Genomic DNA, 27,131 nt, shown 5'->3' with positions numbered 1-27,131 from the left:
TGAGACATTTTTTTTGTTTTTAAAAAATGAACATCAGTATATAAAATGACCTATAGTGACCTCTAGTATAACCACAGCCTCATGACACTTTAGAGCCACAAACTAGAGACCTAAGGCTTTCAGAAAATGAATGGCTTTCATAGATATACTGACAATAAGGGGTTTTCTGAGCAGTTTCCAGAACAGGAGTGCTTGTCATCCATTCACCAAAAATGCAGTTCTTACAGAAATCTCCAAATGATTTCTCCAAAATGATACCAAATGACAGCATGGATTTGGTGTGGTGTTCCTCAAGGTCTTGGTGTGTTAATGTGGTATTTTGGAGGAATTTTTGAATATCTTTCACTTATTGAAATATAGCAGCAAGTCTGTATAACAAGTGGTATCAATGCAGCAACAACTTATGAGACATAATTGAGCATGAGAATCGTCATCACATACTTTCATTACACTGTTCTGAGCCCCTGTACACTCTCAGCTTGTGATGTACAGATTGGACTGTTTGCTGCATTGTAATTGCAACACACAGCCATAAAAACATGAATGAATTTTCTGCCTCATTCATCAAGAAAGGCACTAACAACTTAGTTGATTGAGATGTGTGAGAAAACACATTTCACCTGCATTAGTCTCACTCTGTGCTCACATACAAAAGGTTTGCATACTTTATTTTGACTGTTACGTCTCATTGTTACAGGCTTCAGCTACTTTCATTGCAGAAAAATTAGGCTCACTGCTGTGTTTAGTGTTTAAAGAATCTGATCTATTACCACAACCCATTGCCTCAAATAAAAAAGCTTAAATTTTGTAAGCACTAGGAGGGCAGGACTGACACAAGCAGTAATTCACTGAGTGATGCAAGGGAACTAACAATATGTGAGCGACTGAGGGTCAAACACAGCTCTGTTTAATGGCTTTCTGGAGGCTAAACTGAAGCCTATTGTTTGCTGAGCTTGGAAAGTCTGTATGTGGACTATAAGTGAGTCCCACACAACTGAGCAGGGGTTGCATTGGCCTGAGAGAACCTTCCCTGGTGGGTGGTCTAAACAGCTTCGTCTTAGCGTTCTTCTTTCTCCCATTTATTTGCCTGACTTTATGGATTGGGGAGAGAAAAAGCCAGTGGCTTTGAAGATTTGGTGAAGACTCAGAAAGGAGTATGTGCTCAATATAAACACAAGATATGTGCATGTGTGTGTGTTTGTGTGTGTGGATTTCAGCCCCTGTTTGAAGTCCTCCACTCCACTCTGGCAATTACTTCTATAAAGGATTAGATGAGGGAGAGGGCAAAGAGGAGAGAGAAAGATGGAAAGAAGTGAGAGCTGAGAAGGGCGGTAGCAGATTCAGAGAGAGGACAGAGAAGCGAGAGAAACGGAGAGGAGAAAAGAGATTGAGGTCTCCACTGCAGCGAGTGTTATTCTTCCCTATAAAGGAGGCTGTGCACACTCTCTAAACATGAGCTAGAAGACAACTCCTCAAATCACGGGAAGATCACAGGTGCAGCAAAACGCAGCTATTTCCAGGGCACCAGAGATCCAAAAGCACTATGAATTGTTCATGATTATCCTAAGTTGGATGTAACCACCATGCAGTCACTACTGTTATAATAGTCATAGCATTGAGGTGAATTTCATACATCTTGTCTTACCTTTTCTTACATTCCAGATGAAAACCATTGTTGGTCAAAGCACTTACAGTAGATATTTGCGAGGAAACTATCCTTTGGATGGTCACTCTTTCCTGGCATCATTGTTTTGAGGTTCGTAAAACAAAAAATTACATAGCAATTGTCCTACATAAAATAAATATTTTTCATTTTAGGTTTTCTGCAAAAAGAGGTGCATCACAACCTCTGATTCACAAGTTATTGTACAACTACCTTGGAAACATTAAAGGGACCGCTCCCCCCAGTATCAAAAATACCCGTTATTATCTCTTACCTGTAGTACTATTTAACAGTCTAGACTGTCTTGGTGCGAGTTGTCACATGACATGTCTGTCTTGTCTTGCATATATTAGAACTAGATGGCCCTTGACTTGTGATGCTTAAAGCTCCACAAAAATAAATTTGGAAGACTCAACAGCAATGTCTCTTTACAGAAATCATTTCCCGCTTACTCAAGACAATCCACTTACCTTGTTGTGAGCAGTCTTATTTCTACCAATCTACACCCACTGACCGTAACACCGCAGAGAAGGAAGCATGAATCTACTACTTGCTCACCTAGCACCACCAAGCTAGCTAACATTGCAGGGGGACACCATTATCATTTTCATCTCACACTGTCACAAGCACAAGACTCTTGTCCATGATTTCTTGAGAGAGATATTGCTGTTGAGTATTTCTTGTGCTTTTATTGGCACTTTACGCACCAGGCCGTGTGTCATCTAGTTCCATTATATTGGAAAGAAGGCAGGCATCTCTAAGGCTGATATCTCAAACACACGCAACTTACACGAAAAAAAACAGACTGATCAATAGCACTACAGGTAAGAGGAAAAACATGCATTTTTGATGTTGGGGTGAACTGTCCCTTTAGGTTGAAGAGTTAAATAACTGTCAGCCTTACCTCTGGGATGTGTACGGTGTAAGGCTGCCCATGGAAAACTGGCGCATTATCGTTCACGTCTCCAATCTGAATGTTTACTGTGTCTTTGACCACCTGAGGGAGGAAACACCTTGGTAAAACTGTTCCGAAGCCTCCTCCACAAATTACTTGTCAGAGAACTGTAGTCATTGAAAATGTATATTAGCCACACCAAGCCAAGATTCAGAGTGAAAGAAAACAGGACAAGTGTGTGATAGATTACCCGCAGGGGAGAGTAGGTTGAACGTCAGTATGTTTCAGTTACTAAACTGCGTTGAGTGAGACAGGTGTCACAATGATTACAAGTGAGAAAGAGAGAAATAAGGGGGTGAATGAAAGCAAGAGACTGAAAGGGAGACGGCTTGAGAGAGAAGGTCTCTATGTGACATTTGGTCAGGCTATATCTAGGTGTCAGCGTGTGACGGGAGGTGTCATAACTGTGATCACAGTGCAAATCTGTCTCTTACCTCTTGAATGTCACTCACGTAGAATTCGACCTGCATCTCTGACTTGGTCTGGTGGAGACAGAGACAGACATCAGCATAAACTTTGCATGGACATGTAGTGCAAAAGAGCAGTGCAGAAAAGCATAAAAAGACAAAGAAATGCCACTCTGAACTCTAAGCACTTTCTTTTTCATCCCTCCCCGCCGAAGAGTATTGCACTTTTCACTGCTCTTTCATCATTTGATAATTTACATTCCATCTCCTATTTTCAAAATTGTCCTGAGTGTCTTTTCTTGAATATAATGCATTTGCTTTGTTAATGTGTATGCTTGTGTGTCTGTTTGGTGCTCATACCTCACGGTCGAGCTGCTGTCGAAGCCAGACCACCCCAGTGTCTTTGTTCACAGAAAAATACCTCATGGCTTCTTCTCCTGAAACGCCATACATGAGAGGCTCCCCTTCAGGATCGGTTGCCTTCAGCTGGGCCACTGATGAACCTGCCAGACAGAAAACCAAAGGTCAGACGTCCCACAGGCCTGAGTGTCTAACAAGGTTTTTGATTGGTTATGTGACCTTGTATTCACTTATCTACAGAGCAATAGACTGGGAGATCTAACACAACCATTGCAAATACACTCAAATCCAGTAGTTTCCCTTGATGTCACATTGCTTCTGCAAAAAAAGATATTTGTGGCTGCACTGACACCCCTGCACAAAATTCCCCAAAAAGTAAGAAAGATTTACGATTTATACATATATACGATTTCCTCCAAAATGAACTAAAGTGCATTTGAGACACACTGGCCTGTGCAAGCATAGTGGCACAAAGAGTTTTAATTGGAGCTGCAGTGGTTCACAGGCTTCATTGGTCACAGGCACTATAAAGCTCGGACAGGCTGGGTAATCAAACCCAGAGGTGGAGCGCTATCAGGCTGGCTAACCCACCATGCTCTGATGTGTCAAGAAGGGCAAGGCTAAGGTTAGGAGGCATAGAGAACAGCATCAAGACCCCTCGACCCAGAGGGACAAGGCTCATTACTGTCCAGGGTAAAACTGCTGGGACAGGCTTCAGCTCCACCTTTGACCCTAAACAGGAATGAGGGTATTGACTATGAGAGCATGGATGAAAGAGTAAATACATAGATTACACACATGCAATGAGCACATGTACTCACTCACACACACACTTGCTCTCTGCAGGTACTCGGTCAGACAATAGAGGTGAAGCCAAACTAAATCAACCCTGTCACTTGCGCACCAAAATACTTAACACAACGACCAATTAGGCTTCACAATCACACACCCCTCTCGTTTTATTAATACACCCCATTTTCCTATGAAAGGGTGGCAAAAATGACTAATTAATATAACGATTTATGAACTCCTCTCATTGCGTCTAATGAGATTTATGCAAATTCAGCTGCTTTCAATATGAGTTATAATTTGGTTGAAGACGGTGCAAATTGAGCATTTTACCTCATAGTCATCAATAATAACTGATTTTTTTCCCTCCTCCTTCCGGCCCTCTCGACTGTGGAGGAATTGTCTGCTCCATGTGGGTAGACGTACACTCAAGTGAAGGATAACAAATGAATGATAACAAAATCATTTGAAACTAAGGCTATGTATGAGAGCTACAGTCTGGTGGAAGATTAACTTCTGGGGGGAAAAAAGAGGCAAACTAAGACCAACTCATTAAGCATGAGGGTTAGATTCTCTAGGATGTAGAGCTGTCACATGTGCTGAACTGGAGGGCTGAATCAGTGTTCAGTTGTACATCATTAGATTAAGATCCTGTACTGCACTATATGTAGCAATTCACTCTAATTTCTCTTAATTTTCTCAGATTATGTTTCATTGTATTTGGTGGTTTTCAAGTTTGCCCCATGGACATACTATATATCGACAAAGCAAAATGGATGTGATTAGGCAAAGAAAAATAACAGGAGAACCTACTGTGTCCTCAAAGATTGAGTTGCCGGAGATATAGAGGAACTTTTGTGACTTTTGTGTTTTGGTTGTATCTGTTACATCAAGAGGATTAAATATTCTTAAATAGATGGTAGGAAAAAGAAAAATCTAATAATTCGTTGCCTGGAGTTTATTTAGGGTTAAGGCTTAACTGAATCTTACAACTGAAGTTAGGATTAGGTTGAGGGTTAGAATTTAAGTTAAGGGTTCAGGGAAGATTGAGGATTAGAATAAAGGTAAGGGCACAACGTGTTGAGGGTCAAGGTTTGGTTAGAGCATTGAACATTCCTCACAATTATTTTAAAAAAGTGTAGTGTGTGTGTGTGTGTGTGTGTGTGTGTGTGTGTGTGTGCGCGCATAGTGTATGTATCCTTTTAGTGCTTATCTGTAACACTGTGGCACCAAGCCCTTTCCCTGACAAATGATGCTATTTAGCAGCAAGTGATGCCAGTATTACTGTTATGAATGATACAGTGCACATTAACATTGCCCCTCCTCTTCTCCTCTACTCTGCAACACTGCTCTCATGACAAGAGCGATGGGCTGGAGGAATCATCTCTCTACCTCACCCTTCTCTCTCCCATTGTCCCCTGAACCCCTTACTCTGCCTGCAAACTCAAATACTGAATCCTCTGTTTTCCTTCCCTGTTTAGACAGTAAGGTCAAACCAGAACGGCCAAAGCAAAGACATCTGGGGGCCGAACTAGAGCACTTGTCTACCATAATGACCTGGTAGATTTAGCAATGTGTGTTCTCCTGTGGGTTAAAAAAACTGAAAGAAAGCCCACAAGACTTGCTCTAAGATAAGCAGGTTACCAGAATACACCCACAGTTTTATATAGCCTCTCGAAGAAACAATGAAGCATGCCAGATATTCCAAAACGAATTGAATGCATGTGAAACAAGCTACTTACACAGCTCATATAGATGCAATCTTAAATACTTAATTGAAAGAAGACAATTAGAAAATAAATATGTGGTTAATTAAAATGGCTTCACTTTGAAGCTTCTTCAGGGGAAATTTGAAGAATGGGTGGAGAGCCAAGAAAGGGTGAGTCAAAAATGTGAAACATGCACAAACTAGAGACCATCTTGCAATGGGATCACTCCAGCCACAATACAGCAATAGAGCTTTTTCACAGCCGACATTTTTGACATATCATAGTGAATAAAGCACAGGTGTATTTAGTAAGATTTAATATAGCAGCATTTCACTTAGGGCAGGTAGGGTCCTGGTATTCTGCAGGCTGGCTCACTGGAAAGCTCACTGGGACACTTAATAGAACTGAGCCATCGTTAAGGTGATCACTTTCACCTGGCAGAATACTCAAAGCGGCTTCTGTGGTAAATCCCGCTACAATAGGTGCCACCAGCACTATATTTTGCCATGATGACACACACAAACACAGACGCAGAAAATGAAAACAATACCATCCGTTGTGTCATTGTCGCAGCTTGTAACTGTTGCGACATTGTCACGGCCTGTAAAGAAGGATGCATAGCAGAATGAGAGCACATTTTTAAAAAGTAGAAAAGGGGAAAGTGCAGCAGAGGTGAGATTTGTTGAACAAAGTCACAAATACACTCCCTTACCAAAGTTGGAGTAGGTCTACTGCACCAAAACGAAGCATCTTTGCTTCGCTGTGGCAGTGCTAAAAAAATGCACCGCTATAAAACATACAAAATGACAAAGCCTGGAGAGACAGCAGACTGAAAGTGAGGGGGAGGAGGAGAAGAAAAGTAGGAAGACTTGCTAACCTATACACAGCAGCAGCAGCAGCAGCAGCAGCAGCATGTTTTACTCAGCCCAACCTTTTAGGAAAGGGGCCAATGGGGGCGCTAAATCAGCCACTGGAGGACATCAATCCCTGCTGGATCAATAGGAGTCGCGCGTGTTAGACGGGGACTAGGCTCAGCCCTGCCCTGGGGCCTCAGGCTTGAGAAAGAAAAGAGGCTATAGGCCAAAGCCCTGTTTATTATGTTGGTGACATCTCTGGACCTCTCGTTCATCTGAGCGCTGATTCAGTGGGACAGGCACTGTCAGGACTGCAATTTCACACATGTTGTGAATTATAGCTTTAAATTTTATGGTGCACAACGGCTTAATGGGTATATGGGCAATGTTCAGTACGCTATCTACCAAAGCAGTGGCCAACCAAAGAAAAGATGAAGCTACCTCAAGAAAAAGAACAAGAGATGACTGACGGTGGAGGACAGGGCAGAGGGAATCTTGATATTTACCTGCTTAGTATAAATACTTGATGAAGTGTCTTGAGGCATGTCCAGTGAGCCTAAGGGTTCAAGTCATCCAATCAGTATACTGATGAGTCAGTATGATGCCACTCGTGTTACCACACTGTCTATCCACTGACAAAGAGAGCCTTCAAACACATCAGCAACACCAAGCTGAAGCCATGCTGCCTCACATCAATCACTCCCATCAAAAATTCAGACAGGCAAATACTGTCTTCAACTAACTGGCGGCATGAGCTCATTCAGTACAGCGTCTGCATTTTGTTCCCTACTTCATAGTGCAGCATTTTGTCTCTTTACGGATTATCATGTGAAGAAAAATTGAACAGTATACTCTATGGACAGAAGCCGTAATGGAAAGCCTTCACATCTGTCACATTGATGAGTTGTGATTATGGGAGTGTGACTCCAAAGCTACAATATTGTGTACTTTTTAGCATCAGATCAGGTCCTGGATAACAGGGAGAGCGCCACAGAGGGAGCACTTAAAACCACGTCCTTCTAATTGACTGTGTGCCATTACAACAAAATGGGTCTGTGTCTTGTACACCACTATTACAAAAAGTGAGTGTGTGTCGGCACTCTCATGCAGAAAGACCACTTTTGTTAAAATGAGGAATATACGAGGAAGTTAACTGTGGTTGTTAGAGTGCAAACACCAAAATATGGGCACAGCATTTGTCTTAAACTGTTAAGAAACAAGGTGGGTGTGGATTTACACAGCTGTTAATGACTAAGAAGTGGAACTATATGCTGCATATTTGTGTTGATAAGACAGGATGCACTTTAAGGATAAAATCCTCTTCAGTCATTCCAGTATATGACCCTGAATGTTTCAGTCAATTCAGCTTATACAAAGCACTTCAAGGGTAATTTACGAGTCAGATTCCATCAGAGGGTTTAAGTCATTGTTTCAGGCTCATGCTTTTAAGAGACCTCTTGGGGGCACATGCATTAACTTGCACCCTCACCTCCAGTCAAACACACAATAAATTAAACTTTTTCTTTGTCTTCAGAAATAAGACGGAAAGGAGCTGAAATTAACTCATCGCCGCTTTCTCTGCCAGCGGTGCCGTGTGCTGCGTTTATGTCTAGAGATTCAGGCTCCTTCTGGGGAGCCAGTTGGATGTGGAAATAAACAAAGCAGATCTACCTGGAGTGACAATAGTGCGGTGGCCAGAAACTGAGTGCTTGGACCTCTATTTCCATACAGAGAGGGGTGTATTTGTTCAGGGGGCATCTTTAATAGCGGAAAAGAGGATGCATGCGGATAGTTTATTTCCCTGTGGGATGAAGGCAGCCATGGAGAGTGACAGTAAAGTCTTTTCCCCAGGGAGGTCAATTAGACAGCTAGCAATAAAAAAAAAGATGGAAAGAAAGAAAAAGCTCACCGATTATGTTTGCAAGCCTTTGTGCCATGAATAAACAAATGCAACACATTCTCAAACTGACTGCTGCAGATGAGCACAGTTTACTTATGAAATAATGGGTGCAAATTACAACCGCTGTTCTTCAAAAGGAGTTTATATTTGTCTCTTGGAAAAAGCTATGTTATCTCACAAATCCTTACATTTTAATGGCTCCTTTGAAACAAGACATTTACCAAATTCTATCTCATTTTCCTCTCATTTACCCTCTCTATTTTTCACTGGCCTTCTCTCCTTTGGGTATGGGGTGTATGTGTGTGTGTGTGTGTGTGTGTGTGTGTGTGTGCCTGTGTGTGTACATACACGCGCATGTGTACATTTGTGACATCAATAACCGTGATGGGGAAGAGAGCCGAAGACAAATAGTGCCTGGAGTCTGGCTTTAAGTGACTCCTGTGTTTCAACAACACACACCATGAGAGTCCTTGGGAGGCTGTGTATTAATCCAACAGATTTATGACTAAATCTGTCACGGATGGGAGGAGAACACCCTGCCTTTCCTTTAGCCATTCCTGAGAGAAATACACACCTTCCAGACACACATCCTAAATGTGTGTGTGTACACAGTGTTTAAATGAACAGACGTACATACTCAGGAACACAACATAAACATGTTTTGTTTTTTTTATAAAGGTGTGAAGAACACTTATACATGTAGGCAAACATAGACAGACACTTAGTTTTAATTATATGAGTGCACTGTGCACAAACATTTTCTGAAGGTCATCTGGCATTCATTTTAAGTAAATAGTCAAGTAAATGTTATGCTCAGGGAGATTTTGTTAATGTGAATAAGAGTGTGAGTAGTGAACAGTATATGTGCTGTACTGTATGGTGCAAGCCTGTCTTTATGGTGCATGGCATGACTTAAGAAGCTCAGACAGGAGGAGCAACTTGTTGAAGACAAATGGTTCATGTATCTGAAGCTTAAAATCAAAAACCTCACTGTGCTTTGACCTTGCGATAAAAAGACCAAAGTGAAGGTTGTAGTCCGTTTTGTTTTGTTCTCCTAAGCTTCCAGAGAGGAGGCATCAAGGGTTTCCTTTGAAGCTGCACAATGATGTCATCAGATACTATACTATGCATACCTAAAGACAAAGTAAAACAATTCACTTTGGCACTTATGCAAATTACAGAATAAATGTTGGTTTTGCATTGCATGAATTTGGTCATCAGAGTATATTTGAAGTTGACTCTGCTGTCCAGGTATGAATCATTCATTTGCACTGCGTATGATGAGAGCGATTCAGCTCGGCCGAAAGTTGATTGGATGTCCGGCCAAGGATTGGCTTTCTAATACACCCAAATGGTGAAATGATGAAAACACTGAGTGACAACGCTGTGACTAACCAATCACATTGCAAAAGTCGGAGGACAGTGAAGGACATTAGTGGACAGTCATCCCACGCATTGGTGAAGAGAGGCAGACCTGTCACTACACATTCACACGCAGCTCCGCTCACTCTCCAATCACACAGGAAAGCTCTTTGCTCTTGCTATTTTCTATTCCATCTCATCGCGGTATTGCCATTCCCCCACTCACTCTCTCTCTCTCTCTCTCTCTCTCTCTTCCCTTTTTGTCATCCGCTCGTCACGCTTCGTCCTGCTTGTGGAGGCCAGACAGAGGGACACAGGCAGCGCTGATAGGAGTGGACAGGTGGCTGTGTGCAACTGAGGCTTCTGGAGTGACGGCTGAGCCAGTCTGGCCTGTCGTTGTCACAAAAGCAAACGCCCGCCCCAAACACACATGCATCCACCCCAAACCGCACCACTCCTGCCAACATGCCAAAATGTCCATCAGCACTGGCACTTCGTAACGCCTGCCCAATTCTCGTTTTTTCTTTCTGTCTTGCTCTTTTCATCCAGTTTTGCTCACCTCAGTTTTTAATCCCGTTCTTATTCTGTTATTTGCCTCTCTCTTTCACCCTAGCTACACTCCCTCTCTCCAGCACTGGCCCTCTGCTGACCTCACCAGGGCTGACTATTACCTGAGAGTGAGCTAAATCATGGTCGGGTAATGGAACATGCCACCTTCATTGTGAAGCAACACACACACATAAACACACTCACACTGAAACAAAAGCCTCTCCCTTTTGGCCTTTCCCCCTTTTCTCTCAGGTTTACATGTTTATCATTTGGCCCCCGTGTTACTGAAATATAAGGCTGATGTTGTTTCTGTCAGCCCTGTGGATGTAGATGGGGATGTTGGGGAATGGCAGGAGCTGGGGTCAAGAATGAGGCTGTGGCAACTCAGAGTTGACCTTCAGCCCTGGCTGTCACTGAAAGGGAGTATTGCCTCAGAAAAGAAGGGCTCCCTCTCTTGACAACTATTGCTTTAATGAATACGTGAACACTCAGAGAACTAACTCAGCTGTTCATCAGGTCTGTTATCTCTATCACCAGTTTTGATACAGTTAATTGGCAAGCATTCACTTATTTTTTTCATCTCCTTATGTCTGACCAACCTCCACCAGAGGGGTTACATCAAACCAAATTAAAGGGCACACAAAGCTCTCAAAAAAACATGTGCTTTGAAAATTCATAAAATTATAGCCACACTACTCAAGCACTGAATGGGCTGTATTTTCGGTGATAATATTACAGCCTCCAATCTGAGAATATTTGTCACCCTTCATTGAATACCACTGAGAAAATACAAAGATTCCGTTTATTGGTCAAACATTAGAGCAACTGGGCTGTTCCATTGCTTCTACATTTTGATACCTATTAAACCATGTGCTGACTAGTCTGTTAACTGAAACAGAATGAGAGGAAAAAGAAATGAATATTTTGCATTTTAAAAATCATAAAATATGAATGCAAAAGGTGAAAAACACCCACACAGAATACACGCTATGTAGATTGATGCACGGATTACAGAACCAATTTCAGAAGTGCGAGTTCTGCCTGGAAACTTTTATCTGTACACCGTTAGCAACATGTGACGAGGATAGTCACACTATGGCAAGCACAAATGAAATGCTTGTGGATTTTTGGTCAGCTACAACAGCACCCGAGGAAGAGTTGTGCATAAGACAAGGACAGTGTGTCGGCGTTGCTCCACTGCAGTAGGGTATGTGAATGGAAATACATTTAATTTGCTAACGCACATTCAGCGGCATCACCCAGATGAGTAAATCACTGGGAAGAAAAAACAAACAAACTGGAGCCCAACTCCTTATCCCCCGCTATTCTTAGACACAGAAAACAGAATGGGATAAAAGAAAAAAAAAAACTGAAGCAGCTGGCATTTACATTGGCATACAGCCAAGATGGGACTAATTGTAACACTCCTCTTAATGCACAAGTTTTATTATATTATTATTTACTTATTTTGTATGTTCAATTTCATAGCACAGTAGGAGTGCTTTTCAGTGTTATGGTAAGTGTTGCCTTTTGGAGAAGTGTTTGTCAGTGTTCATACAGTGTCATAGAAAAATGTTTAAAATGTTTCTTATTTTCTTAATGGAAATAGTTGACCCAAGTTGCCAGTGGGCAAAATGCTACCTCAGTCACCCCTGGAAAAATCTGTGTACTGTTACACCCCTAGAGGTGATAGTTGTGTCTGCCAAGTGAAACTGCTGGTCTTCCAAAGCCAGTCAGATGAACCACAGTGTCACAATAATTTACAACTACAGAGTCTCAGTACTATATCATTTATAGATATGAGAAGTGCACTTGAAATCTTGTCGCTAAAATACTGAATACTGTTAACTAAACTCACCTCTCTTTAGGTCTTGGGTTATCTGGATTAAATTTTTTCAGAAAGTCTTCTTTTTTTAGTTTGATGAAAAGTTGTTTGGTGCAGACTTGTTTGTCGTTTTATACTTGTTAAGATAAGACATAGTTGTTTTCCTTGGTAATGTTGAAAACAATACAAATAAGATAAAGTGTGTACTTCAGTCCCTATCAACTGGTGTTAGGGTGGATTGAATTGAACAAACACCGTGAGTAGCATAAATTGTATTACCTTGTCTGAGCACCAGTTTTGCAGCAAAAAAAAGCTCTAATAGCAAAAGTAAGACCAGGACTTCATAAATTGTTTTCACTGTTAGGAGCAGCTATAGACCGTGCTGAATTTGCATTAGCGGCATGCTTACATAGGAAAAGTCTTTTTTTAATCTCTCACTGTCATTGCTCCTCAGCAGAGCTTTGTTCCTTTTTAGGCAAGCAAAAAACAGAAAACAAAACACTGGCCGGCTTTGATTTATTTGAATTGACAGGGAAAACCCTGTTGTTGCAGCAGGCAGTTCTCAAGTAGCAGATGTTGATGCTTCAAACCAGCACATGAACAGCTCATACAACACCACATGGTTGGTACAATCTATCACAATCTTTTGTAGCAAAATGTGAAGTCTTGACACCTTGTTAGATTTTCCTTAAATGTTAATTAGAATAAAGCATAAAAATTGGCTTCCCATCTTGGCCAAGCAGGTGGCAAGTCTCAGTGATCCAACAGTAAGATGTAGACTAGCATCAAATGGTCACTGCTCCTTTATTTCCTGTTCCCTTTTTATTGATAACTTAGTGGTGGCATGCAGGCTTGGTGATCTCTACTGGGATATATCTGTAATAGTGTTTTCTCACCAGCCCATATGGTGTAACAGTTGTAGAATTGCACTGTGCTTCAGACGCTGCGCGAGCATGTCTGATTCAGGTCTGGACCAGCTCATCGGTATAGCTGACTGACTAGCCAGGCTAGGCCAAGGCCAGCTGGACTTTATCTATATGGGCAGAGTCACTGGTGCATCTCTATCTTCCTCATCTCTTTCTCGCTCTCTTATGTCCATCTGCTGTGAAGCCCCTCTCACCCTCATCTCTCCCTCTGCCAATATCTATTCCCATCTCTTCATGTGTGCATCACTCCCACATCCACAGTTTCTGCCAGAATCAAATTCCATTTATCCTCCCTCTTTCCTCTCTCTTCTCCTTTCCTCTCTCCTTGTCTTGCTACAATTTTTCTCGTGTCACCTCTTTTGATTTGCATGTAAAAGAAGAAGATCAGTAAAAGATGCTGAGACTCTTATTCATGCGTTTGTGACATCCAGGTTGGATTATTGTAACATTCTATTATCAGGGTTGCCCAGGAAGAGTTTTCGAGGTCTGCAGTTGGTTCAAAATGCAGCAGCTCATATTTTAACTGGATCATCTAGGTATGATCATATTACTCCGGTGCTGGCCTCTCTTCACTGGCTCCCTGTTCAGGTTAGAGCGGACTTTAAGGTGCTGTTACTAACATATAAAGCTGTAAACGGTCTGGCACCTGTATATTTAACAGAACTTGTGGATATTTATGTACCTACAAGGTGTCTGCGCTCCGAGGGGAGCGGCCGTCTGCTTGTCCCTAAAGTCAACAAGAAGACAGTCGGTGAATGTGCTTTTTCTTTCCATGCACCTACTCTGTGGAATAGTCTTCCTCTTGACATCAGACAGGCCTGCTCGATTGAGGTTTTTAAAACAAAGTTAAAGACTCACTTGTTTACTGTTGCATTTGAGTGATGGGTGGTTTGCTCCTCCTGTGATGTCCTTTTTTAGGTGTGTGTTGCGTTTTTATCATTGTTTGTGTATTTATTTTTGAAACTGTTTTACGTTGTCTCCATTTGTACTTGTACTTGTTTTAATTCACCTGTACAGCACTTTGATTGAAAGCGCTTTATAAATAAATTTATTATTATTATTATTATTACACCCTTGTCTTGCTGCAGTCCCAGCACACCTTCCTCCTGCCTTTCCTACCGCGGTCCTTTCATTTCTCTCTCTCTTGCTTTTTTCTCTTTACTCCTCATTCCATCTCCTTCCCTTTATTTTTGTATTCCCATCAGGGAGGGATGCCATGCTGAGGAAGTTTTCTCACCAGTTAATAAACTTGTGACAACACTGGACATTTGACAAACAAAAAAAAGATATTCATCTTTGATGGCCAATAGGCTTATATCAAGATATTACGGTATACTGGGGTAATTAAAAATCCTGATAATATTATATTTTAATACCACAGTGCCTTTTTTTTTTTTTTTTTTTTTTTTTTTCAAATACCGTCATATACCCTATACCCTGGTGAAATGTCAGGAAGGTATTAAGGTATAAAAAATACATACTGCGAAAGCCTAATGTTTAATATCTGTAGAGCGCTTACTTTGATGTTTAACATCATATCTTTAGATCTTCCCGTTACTTTGAACAAAATGGAATATGAACAGTTGGTGTTGGCTGTGGCAGCGCCTGGTTTTCTTTTTGATACACTGGCTTAAGTTTTTTTTTTTTTCGGGTGGGGGGAGCTGCGGCTTGGGCTCAGCGGCAGCTCCCTCCCTTTCCTTTCATGGGTGTGCTCTCTGACCTTGGATGACCGCTTCTTCCTCTATGGTCCTCTTGATTTCTACAACATTCAAGTCGTAGTCTCCATGGTGGTGCAGGTCCATGAACACTGCCTTGTGCATAAGGTCCAGGCTTGCTTCTGGCAGAGCTCTGTGCTTTGACTGTGCTGCTGTACGAAGCAGACACTTTTAGATTATAATTGTAGCCTCTGTCGTCCGACTAAATATTGATGACACGCTTAGTATTTTAGAAGTTTTTCTCATTTAATGAACGCGGGCTCTGATACACCAAAATGAACTAAATACTAAACTATATTTCATTACTGAAAACAGAAAATGACAGTGGGGGTGGTGGGTATGAAATTCAATCTGTAAATGCCTAAACATTGTGTAACAGTGTTACCACAGACTACCATGGCAAGCATAATTCACACCACTCTTTCTCCTGCCACTATCAGACACAATCCACTGTTTCCCATGAGTCAGACGGGCGACGGCAGGAAGAAAGAAAGAGACAAGGAGACGCAGAGGTAAAGAGAAGGAGAGATGGAGGGAAAAAGACAGGACAGGCAGAGATACATGAAAGGGGTGGGGGTGGGAGGGGTGGGGGGGGGGGGGGAGGTGTGGTCACTGTCCGAAAAGCCTGGCTGATAATGTGCTCAAGCTGACCAGCAGAGGACTGCAATGCAGACATGCCAGAGTCTAAGTGTGTGTGTGTGTGTGTGTGTGTGTGTGTGTGTGTGACAGAGAGAGAGACAGACAGACAGAGAGAGAGAGAGAGAGAGAGAGAGAGAGAGAGAGAGAGAGAGAGGGTGAGTGAGTTAAAACTGATGGTGTGTGTGTGTGTGTGTGTGTGTGTGTGTGTGTGTGTGTGTGTGTGTGTGTGTGTGTGTGTGTGTGTGTCTAAATGCGTGTGCAGATTGTTTGCTACGCTGCTGCCTAAATCTGATGTCCGGCTTCCGCCATTACAGCTTTTTTCATCCTATAACACGCCACACTTGTTTTATGGATTATAAATGAACTCATTATCTGAAGCGCTCATTAGCTTCAGGTCCTAATTAGCCAAAATTAATATTGTTTCCTGACAAAGACATTGGCACTGGCAAATTGGCAATTGACCTCCTTGGTCAATCTGGAGAGAGGGACAGAGTGACAGGGGGGAAGTATAAAATACAGGGGAGGTGAGGAGAGCTGGGCAATGACAGCTGCTCTGGTTGATCAGTTTTGGGCTCATCTCTCCCTCCCTCGCTCACCCTCTTTTGCACTGTCCTGCACAAACTCTCTCTCCTTCCGCCAGGGAGCAGCTCCTTAAGCAGACATGCTGCATTCTCATCACTATCGCCAAAGAAGCATGACAGGTTTGGGTTAGAAATGAACGTTTTAGGTCCAATACAAGCCGCTAGGTATTTTGCGTGTTATGTGTGTGTGAGTCTGTGTGGATGGGAATGCAGGAATCAGTGGAAAATGAACAGCTAGAAAAAGCACAGTATCTCATACACACAATGGCTGACAGCAGAAAAGCCCGGGATTTGTTAGCAACTGGAACTTCTCACTGGAGACAAACAACCGCACAGAAAAACAAATAGGAGAGAGAAAGAGACAAAGAACAAGAATGTGTGCAGGCAGGAAGAGAGGCAGAGACGACAGACAAGCCTGTCTTATTCCTTAAAAAAAAAAAAGATCCCCACTTCTAAGGAGGCCTGTTAAATGTCAAACACCTTCTCGGTTGTGAGATAAGAGAGAGGGGTTCAATTATACCGCTCTCTCCATCCCACCAGTGTACGAAACCACACACATAAACACATATGAATATACACACAAAGACACACGTGCCTCCTCTGCCTTTCACTGCGCCTACAGCGAACATGCACAGATGTAGAAGACTGACACACACTTAGGTTTCAAAAGATAGTAAGTGCAAACACCAAATTGACACCATACATGTAGGTGCTGAAAAGGCTGTAGTGACAGAGCCTCGCAGTGAACAACGGCACACTGAGAGCACAATGAGACCAGGGTGAGAGAGAGAGAGTAAATACTGTAAGTGAGCGAGATCATTCTCCACCAGTGGGGAAGACAAAGAGATCAAGGCACCAGCAAACAAAAGCAAGCAGATCTGAGCCAGAGACTGGTCTGTAAATGGGGGACATAGAGTGCAAGCACCCCACTTGTCAATTAATCCTATCTGGCACCAGCATGCTGGCCTTTATGAGAACAAATGTCAGCTTTCAAGACAAGGACGATATAACCTTTCTTCATAGAATGCCTCAGACGGTCAACGCTGATATTACCCTCTAGGCTCATAATATAAGCTGATGTCATCCAAATGATCATTCTAAGAATTTAGTAAAATTGCTGTTCTGAAACTGATCAGGTTCATTGGTAACCCCAACATACTTAAATTCGGAAACACTGTCCAAATAGGGCTGTATTCATTTTTGCTGCAATTGAGGTTTATGAATGAAGCTTTGTATACCCGTCTGTATATCTTAGGACATTATCACCCCACAAAATAAAAAATACTTGAACAAAAAATCCTCAGTTTGAATCAAGAGATGACGTCTTGATGGAATACAAACGTCAAGCAAATGCAGATACATAATATTCACATAGAATCGTGTTAGAGCTGAAATTGCTTTTGTTATTTCAGTCATATAAATGTAATTTATGGTGCCGCTAGATTGCTGCTAGATTGCCCCGTTAATACAGGTGTGTGCCTGTGCCAGTTATTGGAAATATTAAGTCACACAAGTTGGAAACAATCCTACGCAGCCATCACTGGAACTCTACAAATAGTATAATTCTAATATTATTAGTGTAACCTAATCTTTAAAAAAGCTGCGCAGCATCTGAATGTTGATTTAGAATTTGAATGTCAATGTCAATGAATGACGCTTTAAACTATTCAGCACAGCCCTAGTTGTTGCCAGAAATCACATCCCAGCACTTGCTAATGTAAAAACATATTCAGCCAGTCTGGGCACATGGTCACACAAATCAGAAAATGGGTTGCATGTGAAGATGTAATGGCTGGCAACAACAGGTCTGTGCAAAGGGCTCAAAACACAGGTTCTGTCTCAGCAGGAACTCATTTTCAAGTAATAGTCAGAGCATTTATGCATGGCTCAGTGAGAGATTTTTTTTAGCTTTCAAATCATCTCTAATGGTCTTTGAGACCTGTAACCTTCAGATTTTCAAAGACAATTAGGAGTTTTCTATGGCATTTCAGTTTCTCTCTATTTTTTCTAATTCCTTACATCATCTTTGTAATTGGAAAATTGGTCTTTTTGTATTAAAAAAAAAAACACTTTCTGAGGAATCAAAACCTGTGTGACACAAACAAGCATACAAACAGGAACAATATATATTTGTACTTGAGTCACGACACTAACTGCCGCATGTGTGTTCAAATGGGCAAAGAGAAACAGAAAAAAACAAACAACAGATACATTCACACAAACACACATGCACAAAACACACACACAAACAAACACACACACACACGTATGCATTCCCCCTCCCTACTTCCACAGCTTCCCTGCAACAGAGCAGGGAGAGGTGGTCGTTGATGTGAAACATCAATTTCCAGGTTAGCTGCTCTGCGTGGCTCAGGCAGGTATCAGCCGTGACCCACCTGGGCCAGATAAGCAGCTGCAAGAAGCTGATCTGCCACCCAGCAATGCACCTCTCGGTACTGGAGAATGGAGTAATGTGCGCACGCACGCACGCACGCACGCACGCACGCACGCACGCACGCACACACACGTAAACAAATATTAAAACCTAAAACAATGAATTAAATGTGAGGGCAGAACAGAAAAACAGTGTGCTACAAAAACGGCCATATTGCAAATAAATTCTGTGTTTTTTAAATCACTAAATTAAAACAAATGATTAAAAATATATTTACATCCCTGTACAAACACAAGTCAGGAGCACTGCTGAGGTAGAGGATTCTCCCTCTTGATACTTTAATAATTCAGCTTGATGGAACTGCTGGGATTAAACTGGGTTTGAACTCGAGGTGTTCCAGATACACGTTACACACAAATACACACACAAATGTGTAAACAAATTGATCTCTGTGATGATGCTGATAATTTGGGATAATTAAAAAAAAGGACAACTAGTATCCTCATCCAAAATTCTGTGGTGTTCTCTCTGGCGATTCTGTATGCTCTCTCTCTCTGTCTGTCTCTCTTACTCACTCACAGACAGATTTAATTTGAGCCTTAGCTTCATTGAGAGCCTAAAAGAGTGTTAGCTAAATGTGTATCAGTGTGTGAGAGCCCATCCTCAGTTGGTCAGGTAATCTAACCACTGCCACCATCACAGTGACGCCTGTCAGCTCAGTGCTGGGTGCCTTGGCAGCGCTGCTCAACCTGGTGTCGCGCCACATTCCCACAGACAATTTCAATTAACTTTTACAACCCAGAGAAATATCACACACACAGCCTGCAGCTATTCAACATGCTTCCCCCATCTTTGTCTCTGTCTCTCTGTACTCTCACTCTCTGTCTGGTCATAACACAGGAAGACTTGAATGGAATAGGCCACACCACAGAAACAGCTGCACTTCTTTTAAAGGGAGACAAAGAGAGATCCTTTCAGTGTTAAGTGTCAAAGACAGCGGTTCTAAAGAAATACTTAACGAGGCTCACATAAGGTGTTGAATCATGCAGCTGAAACTGGAAACCAAGCTGAACACCTCCTTGAGGTGCAGTTAAAAAAGTGGACCTTCAGTGACTATGAGCAACCAAACATGACTACTGTTAACACTAAATTGATTGTATCAGTTAGTCAAATGTAAAGATGCATGGTCAAGTTTGGGTGTGAACTCTGCTTTTTTGTCTTACCTTTAATTCACACTAGAAGTGACAGGTCAGGATGTAAGCGTCCATTCGTTCAACCCAAGCCAAATCAGTGAGTCACAGCAGTCACCTTTCAGGTGCTGACATGCTGAAACGACAGCAGCCTGACAAACTGTTTTCAAAAGAGCAAGTATCACAAACAAGGGAAACTTGAGAGTCTTGACTGATTGTTGTAGTGTATCAGTTTAAAACACACTGTTTAATGTAGAACATTTAAGATTTGTGTGAACTGAATGACTACCAGAGGAGAAACTAGAATTACCCCCCCCACGGTTGTATGCCTGCACCAACCAGTCAAGTTGTAGTTTTCATCCATGTCTGTCCAGACTATCTAGTCTAGACTGTGAGGGAATCAAATAAAAAAGTATTAAGTGTATTTTTTTGGTGAAAATGGATGCTTTACACACAGCCTGAACCCGGCAGCACAGAGGATCTATACAAGCACAGTTTCAAGGTGGACACCCAAGATTAGAGTCACCAATTCAGTATTGGACCAAATGTCTCCCCTTCTGTTCTGGAGTTACAGCATTGAATAAGGGCCAGATAGTGTTTTTGCAGATTATTTTTGTCACAGTGGAGTTGAACTAATGTTATGCTATCCAACACTGACACATGACCAATGCAGTTCATCAGTCACATGTCTTGAAAACGATATCACTAACGTCACAGACTCTGATTTGACGTTACTGACCCAGGCGGGCCAGTGACTGGCCAATCAACTTGCCTGGCATAAACTTTTACTGGCCCTGGAACATCGGGCCACTGGGGATGTCGCACTGTGACTGTATCCTCAGTGCCCCTTCCAAAATTGGCACTCCTTCCTTGTTTTTCATTCTTGTACTTGAAAATGTTTGAGCCTGCTATTGGTAATAGCAGTACTGTTTGTGGCTTCTTGAACCACTCTCATCATGTACCATGTAAAGTGATCTATTTTAAGTGATTCAGCCTTGTTTTATTTTTCCTAAGGCAAGTAAAATAGAGAAATTTGACACTTGGGATACAGCAAATACAACTCAAGTTGTTTGAATATCAATTGCAAAAATTAAATATCATTTTCCTGTTAGCAATTGACTAACCTGAAGTGTTCTGACTATTTTGTTTAGAAATTTTTTAAAATGTGTGAAGCTGAATATGAATGATTTTCTTATACCAACGCTAGAACTGTATACAATTTAAGACTGCACATGGGACATAATTACTTGTTAAAATAAACATTTTCTGCTGTGGAGGCAGAAAAGCAAGACTGAAAGTCATGATAAAAACAAGATCAGTGAAAAGTGATGAAATTAAAATTATGTATGCGAATGAGCAGGATGCTTAACATTCGTGGAAACTCAGAGGCAATGTTGCAATGAGAGGCCAGAGTGCTGAGAGTGTTTGCATGGGCCGTAATAACACTAACACATCACGTGCTGGGTAAGTGCAGACAATATAGCGCAGCACAGCGTCATGATGGATGGTGTGTTTGCAGACACCACTGAACCGTGGACCCCATTATTTCCTGGGGGAGGAAGGGGGAGCAAGGCACCACAGGGAGAGATAAGGGATGATTGACTAAACCAAAACAGAGGTCCCTCATGGATGGCAGTGTGCCGGCATTATTGGGAAGCCATTGTGGGAGTCAATGCAACAGCTCAATGACAGCAGAGAGCTGTCATGGGAAGTAAGAAGATCAAGTGTATCCCCTTCCTAAAGTGAGGTAGGGGAGGGCTCTTCACGTGGAGAGAAAAACTTCCAGTCATTAAGAATATCTCCCGGACATGTTGGGACTCATCTCCTGCTGAGATCAGGTGGTTCAACCCTCAGTAGGGAGGAATACTTCACTTCTGCAGCTGGTAGATAGGATTTATAAAACTAAAGACACACACGCACAGACAGAGACACAGTCACTCTGCCTCTCATGCACACAGCACATCCGCCAACTCAAACTCATAAACAGTGACAGATACAACAGCAGTTGCCAAAGATGCAGAAAGGACACACACATCGCATTCCAATTTGGCTAAATGAGGGCTGAAAGCAGGAGCATAAACAGACCTCTGCGCTACCCTGCTCACAGTCAGACAGTAACAAATATCTAGAGCACATATCCAGCAAGAGACAGCCCTGGATACCAGCCAACATCCCAAAAACACTGAATCAACTCTCAGAGGAGCTGCCCCCTCTTTCTTCTCCTGACAATTCCCTGATTACTCTTTCATTTTATCACTGCTCATCTTTCTTTATTTCTATTTTTATGCTTCTGTTTCTCTTCCAGATTATCTCATCTGCAGAGGCAAAGGACAGGCAAAATATTGTTGGATGTCTCCCGGTCTTCTGCGATGCAATCTGCCAGTGTAGTGAGGTAATTTCAGATAATAAAAATGTCAAAAAAATAAATTAATGGTTCACACTTATTCAGAATGTTTTAGACTGTTTCCTGATGAGGAAAACATAAAACATTTAAGGGAAGGACAGAGATGTTTCGGTTTAAGCCCTTGGAAGCATCGCATTGTTCTTCTTCCCCTCAAAGTTTGTTTTTCTGATGTTTGCATGTCAGAAGGGATGGGTGAGGACCCTTTATGCTTTATGCTTTTTAATATATTGTGTGGTTTGGCTGACAAACCCATTGTGAACACTACCTTGTCACTACCTTCTTAACACAAACTAAGCTGATTTGAGTGTTTTCTCCAATTAAGTGGCATAATCTTGTATTCAGCCTTAATAAAATGAAGTTGTTTAATTTCTAGAGTTATTGTTATTATAGAGAAATAATGTAAAACATATTCTGGATTTCTGTTGTTATAGAAAAACACTGAAACAGCAGTGGTTCATTTGACAATTACATTGGTAAAGTAAAACTGACACGGCCTGTGTACACTCATACAGTTGCACACATTCACACCTGAAAACCCAGTACAAGTCTGGTCTGATGGTCACTGAGCAGGGGGGTTAAGGGGTTAAATGCCTACCATCACTTGCTCACTTATCTGGTAGCATGTGAGTACTGTACCTACTCAAGTCAGTGAGTGTGGAGACTGGGACATATGCTTAGTCAGGAGTTTTATAACGATTTTCAAATCCAGATACACATTTACTCCACATACCTAATCTCAGCACATATTTGCACGTGCAATTTCTTGAATATTACGGTTTGTCTTTCCATAAAAGGACATCTTGTAAGGAGCTCCACATGGGTGGCACTGTGTCAGAGTGAATGGAGAATTAGCAAATGGCGCAATGAGCAAAATCTATTGATGTTAGGTGATGCCAGATTTTTCAGTTTAAGTGCTTAGTTGAAAGAGAGAAAGAGAAAGACGGGTTTTAATTTTAAATGTGTTGTAGGGCTTATTGATGAAGCAGCCCGGAGCCAAAGACAGAGCAAGAGTGTGCACATGCTCGGGTCATCTCCACAGTGCTGTGTAAATCAGCTGGTCGTTCAGTGATTTGCACCGGGAGAGGCAGCCAGGTAAGGAGACCGTTTTCTCCAACCAGGTTAATGGCCTGGCCAATCATTTGATCAGCAGCAAAACAGAGCTGAGGGCCCTTATATCCAGCCAAGTGGCACTAACGTTGGGGAATCAAATATGGATTTCCTAGTACCAAACACAAAAACCTCTTGAGCAGGAGAAAAGCCTAAACCTCAGAGCAGCATCCATCTTCTTCCTGTGGTCTTTAGCACAGCATTAAAAACAGGGTATCCCAGACTCTCTTAAACATCAAATTCAAGGACTTTCCAAGCCCAATCCTCAAACACAAGGACCCAACACAGCATAGTTTAAAAACACATATCAAGGTTAATTACTGTTATAACACTGACAACAACAGAGAGAGAGACATCAATGTGTGAACACTGCTGAATTGTGCCGTTACAGTGATGGAAGACAATGTCAAAAGAACTGTAATTTCTATTCTTGCACAAAATACAAAAGTTCAAGCACTTTCAATGACCCTTGTCTATCCATTTTCAAAAACTTTTGTGGTTCATTAAATTTAAAAAAAAAAAAAGGAGGGGTTAAAACAAGGGCGTGGAGGCAGGTTGTGTCTGAGGTTGCTAGGCAACCACAATAAGCACTGTATCATAGCCTACTTACCACAAATCCCAAGTGTGGAGCTGATCTTCAACCAGGCATTTTTTTAAGTGTGAAAAAGGCCCTTAATATTGTCAGAGGGACAACATGCAAAGCTTTGCATAGCACTGCACTAAAATGATAATTTTCCTCTCCATATTTACCACAGATTGACAGTAAGAAAGAGAGGGAGATATCTACACACTGTGATTGGTTGTCCCTTGTCATATGACGTGATGCACGATGCTGCTTTCTGAAAGTTAAATTTTGTCTATAACAGGGCGCAGTTTTTGTGCCTTAAAAAAGCAAGCACTTAGGAATGCTTACCTGCTGTGACAGTGTCACTCTCGCTTTTGAGCACATCTACATTTAAAACAATGGATTTGAGGCCAGGCGTACAGGCCCTTAAGAGAACTGAAAGGTCTGTGAATAATATACAAAATAAAAATATCTGTTCAGTTTTGTAGGCCATTCAGAAAGCACTGGTCCAATAAAAATCAAGGAGCATTCACACTCAAACTATCTACAATACGATAGTTATGAACACTGCTTTGTTTATGAGTGCAGCTAATATTGTCAATGCATTGAATCAGAAAGCTGTGAAAGAGAGAAAGAGAGAGAGAGTGTCCGGAGGAGGAAGTGTTGACAAGCCGTAGTTAATGTAGAGTGCGCTAGGCAGCTGACAGTGGGGAATTGGCTGGGGAGAGAGTACACAGACACTATCAACACGTTTAGGGGAAGGCTTTAATAAGTCGTTCCTTGGGGCTACTTCCTGCTCCTTAATTATTATTGAATTAGGAATGCCACGGAGCTAATTAAAAGTGCAAGGTATTTACTGTGGCAGTACAAGAATGTGAGGGAGCAGAGGAGAGTGGGTGAAAAAGGTGGATATTTTAATTGTTTTTAACCGCGTCCCATTACTAGTACTTACAGCAAAGATTCTACTGCTGTGTCTCAAATCAGATACATCTGTAGTTTATACTTGCTTTTTTAAGGCCATAAGTGCGTTCACACTGAGAAGTATGGCAAAATACAGTGCACTATGAGTACCCAGATGGTGCGCTCATGACAGTCAGAAGTTGAGTGTGGATCATTGGGACACTTCTTACCCTCAATGGTCATGGAAGGGGCTGGACCACAAACACATTTCAAACTTGTAAAATGATATAAGCCATCAGTTTATTTATTGGGTTTATTCTGTAATAAATTGGTACCGCAAACAATGATGCAAATGCTAACGTTAGCTTGCTAGCTAGCTAACAGCGGCATATTTTATCATCGGGAATTGACATTACATGTGTTGTGGTATAAACTATACAATCTATGGCTGTAAGTTACATTTTGTGTTCATGTATGTTAAATTGTGTCTTCAGTGTAGAATAATTCAGTATTAGATTTGTGGTCAGATGCTTGACAAGTTGTAAATATTCACAAAATGTAGGATTCACTCAGATGATCAGCTGGTGATAGAGCCAGCCAGTAACAGCCACAGACATTCATAGATATAGAAACCTGCCATGAAAGCATGTTCATTTGTAATATAATAAATAAATACAGAAGAAGTCAAGTGAGCAAACAAGCAGATACAGCAAACATATATTTAGGCGACTAACAATCATTCGTCAAATGTTGGTGATAATACCCTGTTTGGATGCAATATGTCAAGCGGAAGAAGAAAAGCTGTCAAATCTTGCTGTTGTCATTTCCGATAAGTGTGCAATGGCTGTGTTTGATTTGAGACCATGTCAAAATTGCACACTATGCAAGTAAGTCCTTAGTGTATGCAGTGTGCTACATGTAAGTGTACTGATGGAAGTATTCAAGACACAGCATAGCCTACATCTTTGGTATGCAGGAGTAAAACAAAACAAAAAAGTTTTAAAATATATGCAAGAAAATATACTATGAGGAAAAAAAGTTTATTTGGGCTTAAATAAGAGCAGGAATGCTGCCTCCACATGCTAAAACTGGAAGGTGTGTGCTGCTTTGGATGTCTTATCTGTCCACTGTGTGATGCAGGGGAAATTGAAGATGAGTTTCATTTTGATGTTAATGGCAAAGTGCGCTGATGGAAATGAATGACTCACAATGACTGAAATGGTTGTTTGAATGAACTGAAGATCTCCTTTTCATTCATACTGCCAGAAGCTACTCTCCTGTTGTTCTCTCTGCCCTCTGAGAATTCTTACTTCCACAGTAAAAATAATTGAATTTGAATGAATGCAATAATTTATCCCATATAAATGAGCACTTGTTTTTATAATGTTAGCCTAAGCCAAACTTTTAAATCTAATCAGACAGTGAGGCCTTATGCTCGATTGGCACAAACTACGAGACATGCACAAACCATCCCAGCAGAGTGTGGAAGTTTCTTATTTTGAACAAATGTTGTGTTCTTTCCACAAGTTAATTACTCAGTAGAGAGCTTAATCTGCCGAATCAGGGCAAAGTGGATTAGGAGATGAGAGCGTTTAATCAAAGTGTTCTCTCAGTCTAATTACACATCCCATTTCCTGACACAACACACACTGTTATCTGCCACTGCATTTAAACATCAGCTCCTCTGTTTAGCTGCCCCCCCTAAGAGTGAATGATCCCACTGCCTGGATGTGACAAAAATGCATCAAACGTAAACACAGGCATGCATACTCAAACTAAATGGACACGTGCACAGAGACCACACAGACATACGGAGAATGAACATGACTAGAGTGAGGATATTGTTTTGAACACCGTGAAATATTCTCCCTGTAAATACTGAAATAAATCATCTGAAGCATCGTTGTATCACTGCAGTGTACAGCAGACAGCGAATTTAGCCTAATCAGGCATCACAGACATCATTCATACCAGTGGGGACTAAAGATTCTCTTGGGTTCAGTCTCATACATGTACCAAGCTAAGGGTGTTGCATCAGCCTGCTTGAAACTGAACCCTATAAAGGACAGTATATATATATATATATATATATATATATATATATATATATATATATATATATATATATATATATATATATATATATATATATATATATACATATACACACACACACACACATATATGTCAGAGGTGTGAGCTCACACCTTCTCCCATTGTGTTACATGTGCCTCTACACCACATCTGTGCAGCAATTTTCAAACACTTTGTGTTGGTTCCTGAACCAAACCCCTTGCTGATGAGGAGGAGAGGAGCAGTGTAGTCTTAGATCAAAT

At 41.4% G+C, this 27,131-nt stretch overlaps 1 protein-coding gene across 2 annotated transcripts in view; it reads right to left on the bottom strand.

Annotated features, from left to right (window-relative positions):
- The window catches only part of cdh23 (cadherin-related 23), a 210,140-nt gene that overhangs the window by 155,705 nt on the left and 27,304 nt on the right, over positions 1–27,131 (bottom strand). For both annotated transcript variants that reach the window (XM_049599677.1, XM_049599676.1), the window contains 3 exons: positions 3,386–3,528; positions 3,053–3,100; positions 2,568–2,660 (listed from right to left, as the gene is read on the bottom strand). In XM_049599677.1, coding sequence (XP_049455634.1) covers positions 2,568–2,660; positions 3,053–3,100; positions 3,386–3,528 — 284 coding nt within the window. The remainder of the gene's footprint in view (positions 1–2,567; positions 2,661–3,052; positions 3,101–3,385; positions 3,529–27,131) is intronic.

This window comes from Epinephelus fuscoguttatus, linkage group LG16 (assembly GCF_011397635.1).
Source record: "Epinephelus fuscoguttatus linkage group LG16, E.fuscoguttatus.final_Chr_v1".
NCBI classification, from domain to species: Eukaryota; Metazoa; Chordata; class Actinopteri; order Perciformes; family Serranidae; genus Epinephelus; species Epinephelus fuscoguttatus.
The sequence above is the reverse complement of the archived record's forward strand: the minus strand, read 5'-3'. Positions and strand labels throughout refer to the sequence as shown.